The sequence below is a fragment of the Nicotiana attenuata genome, unplaced genomic scaffold (genome assembly GCF_001879085.1).
Source record: "Nicotiana attenuata strain UT unplaced genomic scaffold, NIATTr2, whole genome shotgun sequence".
Taxonomy (NCBI): Eukaryota; Viridiplantae; Streptophyta; class Magnoliopsida; order Solanales; family Solanaceae; genus Nicotiana; species Nicotiana attenuata.
This window is the reverse complement of record NW_017672501.1, coordinates 80,295-91,155: the sequence shown is the minus strand read 5'-3', so window position 1 is coordinate 91,155 and position 10,861 is coordinate 80,295. Positions and strand designations below refer to the sequence as shown.

The window sequence follows — 10,861 nt, the reverse complement described above, 5'->3', positions numbered from 1 at the left end:
TAAAATAAATATTTAATAAAATTTCTGTTAATATTTTACTATTAACAAATAAATTTGGTCTAAAAATTAATCAATCGAATCCGAATCCGAATCCGAGCCGAGCCGAGCGAGCGAGCGAGCGACGACGACGACGGCGCGAGGCTTGCCTTCTTCTCAACTCTTTATGAGCTAGAAGAAGAGCAATTGCTTATATACCCATCAAAAACCTTTCCTCTTCCAATATGGGACAATGTCGCTTTGCCGGGGGGGGGGGGGGGGGGTAGGGGAACTTAAAATTTCACTCAAAAATTCAATTTCCCTCCATTTCCCATCACCCTCTTTTAAGTATTTAATATAATTAAATACATAAAACCCAACAGGGCCGGCAGGGGTTTGGGGTTGGGTGGGTGGTGGTGGGGGTGTGGGGTGTGGGGTGTGGGGGTGGGTTGGGTAGGTGGTGGTGGGGGTGTGAGGGTGGGTTGGTGGGGGTTGGTAGGGATGGGAAATAGGGTGGGGAAGGTTGAGAAGGAGTGTTGGAAAATATTTTCCCTTCTCTTAATAGGGAAAATAAATGGAGGAAAATGAGTTCATGAGGAAAATGTATTCCAAAACATTTAGGCCAATCAAACATGAAAAAATTGAAAAAAATATTTTCCGAAAAATATTTTCCTTCATACTAAACACACCCCTAGTATATGCTCTAATTCATTAATTCTAGCTAAGGTGGACCAATGGTAGTTGATAAGCGTATACATAAGATCCAACTTATAGCTTGTTTGGTCAAGGCCAAAAGTATTTTTTCGAAGTTGAAGTATTTGGTCAAGCTTTTAGAAGAAGAAAAAATGTAAGTTTGAGTAGAACCAGAAATAGTTTTTGAGAAGGAGAAAAAAGTGTTTTTTTCCTAAGAATAATTTTTTTTTTCTTTTTGAAAAAAATACACTTAGAAGAACTCTTAAAAGCTTGACTAAACACTAATTGCTATTGAAAAAAATACTTTTCAAATTTATTTGCTAAACATAAACTGTTTCTCATCAAAAATACATTTTTCAAAAGTATTTATAAAAAAAAAAAATCACTACTCAAAATAAGCTAATTTTAAAAGATTGGCGAATCAGGCATTTATTTTTGGGCTTGGCACAGATTAGTCACTTATATATTTAATCCTAATACTAGACCTACACTATAGATGGTTGTTCTTTATATTTTTTATTTTATTTTTATTGCTATGCGGTATGTTTAGTTCTTCAATACTTAGATAACTTGAGCACACCATCAAAGGATGTGGTGCAGTAGATGAGACTGCTTCTCCCTTAATTAGAGATCTCGGGTTCAAGTCCTGGGTATGTAAAAATCCTTGGTAGGGAGCGCTTTCCCCCGAATGGGGCCCTACGCGACGCGAATCCGGATATAGTCGGACTGCAATGTAGGTGCCGGACACCGGGTGGAAAGCCAAAAAAAAAAAAAAAAAAAAGATAACTTGAACACGTGCTTTTGATGGATAATAACCTTCGGGGTTAATGCTTAACATTTTAACACGTTATACACACTTTTGGTGTTGCTTTCTTTTATATAGGACATCTCAAATTTTCTTTACTCAGTTTTTATATAATTTTTTCTTGATAAGATCACAAGATAACCTAATAAAAATAATAAATAATTCGCTATTATAATCAATTGCATTCACTTTTAGTAAAAATATGAATATTGTCTTTGATAGAGATGACACATAAATTGAGAAAACATTTAATAAGGGCAGAGTAGTCAAAAACTATTCTTTCTTAAAGGCGTGCACAAAAGAATCACTTCACATATTATGAGACGGAGGGAGTACTTCAGCAACCTTCCAATTCCCCTCATAGTAAAATGAATCCAAAATCTAAATTTAATGAGTTAGATATTTCAACTACTCATCATATTTTTTAAATTATGATTTCGAACTTAATATTTGTTAAATTGATATGTTTTTACACATATATTCATTTTTCTTGAGAAAAATGGAATTTAGAGCTACATGTGTGCCTCATATAATTACTTGCAAGCAACAACCTCTTTTCTTGAACGCAACAAACCAACTTTTCTCATCCCAAATATCCTTTCTCCAAACTCATAATTTAATCATTCAAAACCATATTCATATTGAAAAAGGAGAAAAGGATAACGGGAGACATTCAAAACCAGTCTTACCTCCTATTGAGTTGTATTTGATTACAATATATCTTTTTTTAAATTCATTAAATACTTGTCCCATCTTCGCTTTAAAAATATAAAATTCATTGCTAAAGGCCAGAACAGCTTATGTGTCTTACAGTTTGCTGCAGAGGGAATTCTTGAATATTATTATTATTATTTTTAGAATAGAATTGAATTTTATAGTATATATTCAATCGTGCCTATCCATACTTCCTTAGCTGATACATATCATACGTCAGTTTTAACCATAGAGAGCCATATCGTTATCTGATCCAAACTTCTGACTTTTTCTACTTTTCCGAATCCCTATGGTTCTATTAATATCCATCTCTGCCATTGCATTGATATATTAATTTTAGTAGTATTTGTTTTCACCTTCTTGATTTATTGGCCCCTCTCTGTTTTCCATATATTGAAGGAAAAAACATTAACTTTATGAGATTTTGTAGTTTTTCTGGTTGATTCCTACAACCCCTTTTGACATTGATTTTGTGGGATACAAAAACATTGAATCTTGATGTCAAAATTTGATCTTTGTATTTCTTTTTTACATGGAAAATTGATTTTTGGGGGTATTAAGGATTCTTTTGTCGGTTGATTTTGTGCTTTTTTGCCAAGTTCTTGTTGGTCTCTGAGCTGAATTGCCATAATTGTACAACAAGAAAAGGCAAAGCAGGAAAGGTTGGGATTTTCTTTCTTTGACTTTCCTAAATTGAGGTATTTTCTTTGATCTTGTTCTAATTCTTGCACATACTTAGCTTATTAATTTCTGGTTCAATCTGATTCCCTTGAATCCTGTGAATAACCTTTGTTTTCCCTATTGTCAAAAAGTTATATCCTTTTCACTTTCCTTGACTCTCAGAAGTTAGTACAATCTTTGTTGTGCTAAATCTTGTGAATAACCTTTAGCTTAGAGTTTTAGGTATCTGTATATTGGGCTCTCTTAACATTTAGCTGAGCAACCTCCTCTAGGATTAGTCCCCCTTTTCATTGAGATGGATATAAGTAATGAGGCTACTATTGACTTCTTTTCGATTGGACCTACTACGATATTGGGTCGAACAATCGCCTTTAGAGTGTTGTTCTGCAAATCAATTTCACAGTTGAGGCATCACCTGTTTCATTTCTTGATATATTACTTGTACAAGTTCAAGAATGGTTTGTCATACTACTTGACACCCTTGATTTCGTGGTTGCACCCTCGTAATCCACAAGGGATATTGGCATTGGTAACGCTTCTCGCCTTCTTGTTGAGGCGATACACGAATGTAAAAATCAAGGCTGAGATGGCCTATAGGAGGAAGTTTTGGAGGAATATGATGAGATCTGCATTGACTTATGAGGAGTGGGCTCATGCTGCCAAGATGCTAGATAAAGAGACCCCTAAAATGAATGAGGCAGATCTTTATGATGTAGAATTAGTTCGAAATAAACTCCAAGAGCTTCGACATCGTAGGCAAGAGGGTTCTCTGAGGGATATCATATTCTGTATGAGAGCTGACCTTGTTAGGAATCTTGGTAATATGTGCAATCCAGAACTTCACAAGGGAAGGCTTCATGTGCCTAGACTGATTAAGGATTATATTGATGAGGTTTCAACTCAGTTGAGAATGGTATGCGACTCTGATTCGGAGGAGCTTCTCTTGGAAGAGAAGCTTGCTTTCATGCATGAAACAAGACATGCCTTTGGTAGGACAGCTTTGCTTTTAAGTGGAGGTGCTTCTTTAGGAGCTTTCCATGTGGGCGTGGTGAAAACACTTGTAGAACACAAGCTGATGCCAAGGATAATTGCTGGTTCAAGTGTCGGCTCGATTATGTGCTCCATAGTTGCAACTCGATCTTGGCCTGAGCTCCAGAGTTTTTTCGAGGACTCCTGGCACTCTTTGCAATTTTTCGATCAGTTGGGTGGGATTTTTACTATTTTCAAGAGGGTCATGACCCAGGGTGCTGTACATGAGATCAGACAGCTGCAGGTGCTGTTACGTAATCTCACGAATAATCTTACTTTCCAAGAAGCCTATGACATGACTGGTAGAGTTCTGGGGATTACTGTTTGCTCGCCTAGGAAACATGAACCTCCTAGATGCTTGAACTACTTGACTTCACCTCATGTTGTTATATGGAGTGCTGTTACCGCTTCTTGTGCCTTTCCTGGTCTCTTCGAAGCTCAAGAACTTATGGCAAAGGATAGAAGTGGAGATCTTGTTCCATATCACCCACCATTTCATTTGGGTCCTGATGCCGCTTCTAGTGCATCTTCTCGTCGTTGGAGGGATGGTAGCTTGGAGGTTGATTTGCCAATGATGCAGCTAAAGGAGCTCTTCAATGTCAATCACTTCATTGTGAGCCAGGCGAATCCGCATATTGCTCCACTACTGAGGATCAAAGAGTTTGTAAGAGCTTATGGAGGCAACTTTGCTGCCAAGGTATGGACTTTTGTTTTCTTTGATATGATCTTGATCTCTTTGCTTTCAGTTGATGTTGATGCTTCCTCTAAGTCTTGTACATGTATTTGTGTCACTGCAACAAAAGTTTAGAGCACTTTAAAATGCTTTCGGTCATTGTTATATCTTAGTTAGTTTTAACTAGTACTAATCTATTCTGTAACTATAGGTAGGGGCTGTATAGTCAGGCCTAACTTCAGTAAGCCTTATTCTGTCATTTTTTTGTAAGGAGTTAGACTTCAAGCGTATGTTGATAAGGAGCTAGTCTTATTCCCTCATTAAGATTCTTCAAGCATCTTGACTTGTTTGAACATTTGAACTAGGCTCTTTAGTTCAACCGAAGTTGCTAAAGGGACTATCTTGAAGGAATCATATGCTGAATAATTTCCGTAATTGTCACATACACCGCCGAGTAGCACTATGGACATCTATGTGATTTTCTTCTTTATGGAGATATTGAATAGGGTTCGTATAAGTCATAGCAGTCAGTTTTCTAAGCAACAATCTTTTGATAGAAAATTCATTTAGCAGTTTGCAGCTCAAAGTGGTTTTGAAAATATAATCAAGCAGGATTCATCTGTTGATGCTCTTTACTATATTTTAGGTGCTAGAGGAACGGAGTTAGTCTGTGAACACACATATATATCCTTTTAAATGTACCCAACGTAATTGCCGGTGTTCCATGGACTCAGTTTGAGTTCTACGATTTAGAGTTTAGACATCAAATGATTAGGCTCTATAGATCTCGTTGGTGGTTGTAACTAAGAATTGCTAGTTCATAACTTATCCTTGTATGCTCCTAGTTTTGCTGTTATGTTTTTGTGGAGACAAAAGATTTAAGCAGAGGCATTGTAACATCAAGTATTTGGCCATGCAGCTTGCTCAACTTACGGAAATGGAGGTGAAGCACAGATGCAATCAGGTACTAGAACTTGGTTTTCCCTTGGGAGGATTAGCAAAGCTTTTTGCTCAAGAATGGGAGGGTGACGTAACTGTTGTAATGCCTGCCACTCTAGCTCAGGTATGTCCACTACGAGCAATATCTCTTTTTGCAAATAAGAAAAAAGTTCTGTTTTGGTGGCTATAGATGTGAATACGAAGCCCATTGAACTTACAGAGTAACAAATAGTTCAACTCGTGTTGTAGATACGTTATGTGATTGCTATACTGTTGAATGGAATAGGAAATAATTGCCTTGATGGAACTGAAAACAATGTAGTAAAAATGCTAAGTCCTGGGTGAATTTCATTCTGTCTAAAAGTTGCTTTCCATTCCCATATTTGTGGAAATCTGGATGAGAATTGTCAAATCATGTTAAGTTCATAAGAATATTTTGTCTTTTTCAAAATTAGTTCTACTATGAAGAACTGTAGGTTGGCTTGACATCTGACCTTTTCGCCAAATTTTGTTTGTGATACAGTACTCAAAAATCATACAGAATCCCTCTACTCTGGAGCTGCAAAAGGCAGCAAATCAAGGAAGAAGGTGCACTTGGGAAAAACTCTCAGCCATGAAAGCAAACTGTGGAATTGAGCTTGCACTTGATGAATGCGTTGCTATACTGAATCACATGCGTAGACTGAAAAGGAGTGCTGAGAGAGCGGCTGCTGCTTCACATGGCTTGGCAAGCACTGTCAGATTTAACGCTTCCAGAAGAATTCCTTCTTGGAACTGCATTGCACGAGAGAATTCAACAGGCTCCCTTGAAGATTTTCTTGCGGATGTTGCTGCTTCACATCATCAAGGAGGCAGTGGTTCGGGGGCGCATGTTAACCGTAATTGGCGAACACACCGGAATGCACATGATGGTAGTGACAGTGAGCCGGAAAATGTGGACCTTAGTTCTTGGACAAGATCGGGTGGTCCTTTGATGAGGACAACATCAGCTGATAAGTTTATTGACTTTGTCCAGAACTTGGAAATTGGTTCGCGATTGAACAAAGGATTGACTATTGACCTCAACAATATTGTTCCTCAGATGGCAGGCAGGGACCATTTCTCCCCGAGCCCAAGGGTAACAACACCTGATAGAAGTTCAGATACTGAGTTTGATCAAAGAGATTTTAGTTATAGGCTCCCTGCGAATAGTTCAAGCATTATGGTAGGTGAAGGTGACCTTCTGCAGCCTGAAAGGACTAACAGCGGTATTGTATTCAATGTGGTAAGGAAAGGAGACTTGACCCCATCGAACAGAAGCCTCGATTCAGAAAATAATAGTTCCGTGCAGGATGCAGTTGCTGAGTGTGTGCAACTTGAAAGTCCAGAAAAGGAGATGGATATTAGCTCAGTATCCGAGGATGGTGAGAATGATGTTGGGCAAGGAAGTAGGGTAAATGAAGTTGATTGTAGTGAAAATCGTTCATCAATCGGTGATGGCAACGATAAGCAAGTTATTGATACTTGAGAGTTAGCTTTGATTATTCTACACAGGCCATTCAAATTCTTTTTTATACTCGATGGAGCTTCTTTCAAATGGGATCCAGAAAAATATACCTGGGAGTTCCAGAGCTAACACACTCGGAATTGGGGTTGTAAATAGTGCAAGTAGCAAATCTGTAATATTTATTTAGTGTAATCATCACCCTTATGCTAGTTCAAAGTGGCTCAGTTCAATTCAAATTCAGAAATTTGATAATTCATGTTCTTTGATTGTAGTATTGATCTCATGGTTTGCCTGTTCACTTATAAGTATTAGGCAGGAGGGAAGAAAAAAAGAGACATGACTTGACTGTTATTTGTTTATAGATATGCTATACATATAAACTACCAAAATTGAGAATCTAACAAGTTATCTGTGTTTCCCACAAAAACAATTGGAAAAGTACTTCTGCAATTTTTTCTGGGGACAAACTGCAGACAAAAAGAAATATCATGGTATGTTATCCTACTGAGGAAGGAGGTGCAGGTTTTAAAAGATTAGAAGATATATGCAAAGCTTTTAGTGCTAAAAGATGGTGGAGGTTTAGAGGAGATGATAACTAATGGTCACTCTTCCTAAAAGCAAAATATTGTCAAAGAAGCCACCCTATGACAAGGATAGTACAATCAGGATGTTCTGAGAGATCTTACTATGATAAGAAATAGTGTGGAATCACAGATAATATCATTTTGGTTGGATAATTGGACATTTGGACTGGTGAGGGACCATTGGCAACTCGTATGAACTTTGAAGGCAGATCATGAAATCTAATGGTTGAAGATTGTATTATCAATAATAACTGGGACATGGATTTCATTAACAACATAGTGCCAAATTACTTGGCACATGTCATATTTAAAACCCTCATCGGAGATAGAAACATAAAGGATCAACAAGTATGGCACCTTACCACTTCAAGAGCTTTCTCATGTAGTTCCGTTTAGGATCTTCTTTGACAAAAAAATGAATATGTCTCTTATGTTATCAAGGCTGGTTAAAAGAAAAGTTCCTCTTGATGAAATTATTAGGAATTTTGGACAAGTTATTGTACCAAATTGTAGCTGTTGCAATTAACCCGAGGATGAAACTATTGAACATGTCTTTATCACTAGTAATATAGCTACTAATATATGGATTTTTTTTTGCAAGTCCTATGGGTGTCCATATGGGAGGTCGGAATATAATCTCTATGATGCATAACTGGAATGGCACAAAGTGCAGGAATTCCCCACAGAGGCTACTAGTTCAATCAGTCCCAATATTCATATTCTGGGAATTATGGAAAATAAAATGCTCTGCCAGAAAAAAAGAATATCTACATCTAGATTAATCAGCGAAGTTCTATTCCATACGAAAATTCTAACGAAGAAGAGAGGAATTGTCTTTGATTTTTCATGGGACTAGCAAAAGATTTGGAGGGAGATGGAGGTTATCACTGTTAATCTTATTTGTAAAATTGTAAATTGGAACAAACCTCCTGATTTTTGGTTCAAGATAAATAAATACTGATGGTAGCAGCAATGGCACAAACAAGACATTAGGACTAAGAGGACTTGTTAGGAATAGACATGGAGAGCTAATTCAAGCATTTGCTAAAGCTCTAAGGTTCTGCACCTTTGCTGTAAATTGATGTATACTTATGAACAAGGAAAATGTTATCCTAGAATTAAGTTCACAATTTGTGGTGTATACATTACTAGGAAAGATCAGTGTTCCATGTATTCTTGAATATGCAGTCCAATCAATGAAAAAAGGTATAATGAAGCAGAATATCAGGACTCAACATTGTTATAGGGAAGCTAACCAAGTAGCTGATGTGTTAGCTAAACATGGTGTAGCTTTACAACAATTCAACTCCCCAGATATCTTTTACAGGAAGGAGGATATGCCAGCAGAGGCCAGAGGTCCATACACTTTAGACAAAGCAGGCTTTAAAAATCAAAAAGGCTTTAGTTCCATATATATATTTCCCCTTGCTTCTTAATGTATATGATGTTACTGTTATGTCGAGGAAGAGGCAAATCCGAAGATAAAGAAGATAAAGAACACCAAATTTTAACGTGGAAAACCCTTCAAATCGAAGGTAAAAACCACGGGATCACAAAGATCCAAAAAGCTCCACTATAACAATAAGAGGGTTACAAAAGTTCTCCAAATTGGCTACACAACAAGGGCCAAACACGGAGCAACAATAGCAACAACTAATCAATTGAAGAAAGAGTATAATCCACAAAAATGAAGCTGTTGTTCGAGGCTCGAAATCAGATGCTACGAGCCTCCAAATCCGATCTCCACCGTTCAAATCCAAGACCAAGATGTTACGAACACTCAGCCAAAATTTCAGCCCGATCCAATCGTTAACGAATCGCAAAACGTGATTTGAAATTGGCTGGTCGGAATAAAAATCTGCAGCAAAACAAATACTTTTCTTCTCTCTTCTCTCTTGATGAAAGCTCTCTCTAAACCACTCTTATGTGCATAGAATAATTCTCCAAGGTTGTCCTATTTATAGATCATGAGTGGTGCTTTCTCTTAAAGTCAAAACCCACTCAAAATAGGAATAAACCGAATCCAATTCCAAATAGGAATGAAAACCAAAAGAGAATAGGATTAGGCCAATGGGCCTTTGGCTGGACAACATGGGCATGAGCCCAACAGTTACAGTGTAATAGGACGAGTTTTTCCCATGCTAATTTTTTGGTACATAATGCAACCCTAGCTGTAGTATTAACATCAAGACCAAAATTTCTTGGCTGTTACTGGTACTGAGACACTAGTGCAGTCTTTTTTTTTTTAGCTTAAAAGTGTACTGAATTGGGAATGCCCAGTTCACAAGTGCAATTTGAGGAGGTAAGGTCTCATATCCCCTCCTTCATGTGTTCGCTTTTTGGATATTAATATATGAGGTAGGGGTCAATGCCGAACCCCCTACCACCTACAGGTCAATATAGCCTGAGGTGAAACTGGCTTCAATTAAAAAAAAAAAAAAGTTAAGGTCAGTATCTCTAGAGTTTTGTATGGAAAAATTGATGAGTTAAGAGAAGGGTCAATATAATATGAATCTGTTGCTTTGTATACCAACTCTCGTTTCCTCTTCTTTAATTTTATTTTGGTACTAGGTATGCTAGAATTTTGCAGACATTATTGGAGCTGGATGTGGTGGCTGTGTCTTGGAGAAAATGCTGGTATGGTTGTGTATGTTCGACTGGACACAACATCAGATTTTCGGGTTCAACAGAACCAGATTTTCCGGACTATACATGCAAAAATAAGTATAAATATAGTTAAATATATTGATATTAGAACCCACAGAATCTTTAACACAAAATTCACTGCGTCTAAATTCTGGATGTCTCTGCGTTTGGAAGAGTTGCATGTACAGATTGTCTGCCATTGAGGTGGTTTAAGCCCTGGCCTGGGGATTTCCAGTTGTAAAGTAATATGACTTTAAATATGCCTTAAAATCTGATATGAGGCTCCACTTTGCTGATCATAATAAAGTATTTATAGCTTAATAGCATATTTAACAGATCAAAGTAATGTAAGTTTTAGGGGTTGTTTGACAGAAATCTTACATAGACTCTATAGACATGATCTGAAATATGTTTTCCAATCAGAAAAATGAAATATTAAAGAAAATTGCTGGTTAAGAATTAAAGAAACATCCGATCATGGAGCAGCCAAGAAGCACTATGAACAAAGTCCAATTACAAAAAGAATAGGTCAAAAATAGCACCATAGCACACAAAACAAGAAACCTCCACTACAAAGTTGTATAATTCCCATATGATAAAATGTAAAATATTAATTCAACCAGAAACAATTCATA

General features: G+C 37.1%; 1 protein-coding gene across 1 annotated transcript; it reads left to right on the top strand.

The window, feature by feature from the left end:
- The first annotated feature begins 2,063 nt into the window (after nt 1–2,063).
- Nucleotides 2,064–7,294, top strand: LOC109213454 (triacylglycerol lipase SDP1-like). The gene is made up of 3 exons (XM_019377251.1): nt 2,064–4,595; nt 5,491–5,634; nt 6,034–7,294. The coding sequence occupies exons 1-3, from the start codon at nt 3,165–3,167 to the stop codon at nt 7,015–7,017; spliced, it is 2,559 nt and encodes an 852-aa protein (XP_019232796.1). The 5' UTR covers nt 2,064–3,164; the 3' UTR covers nt 7,018–7,294.
- The last annotated feature ends 3,567 nt before the right edge of the window (nt 7,295–10,861 follow it).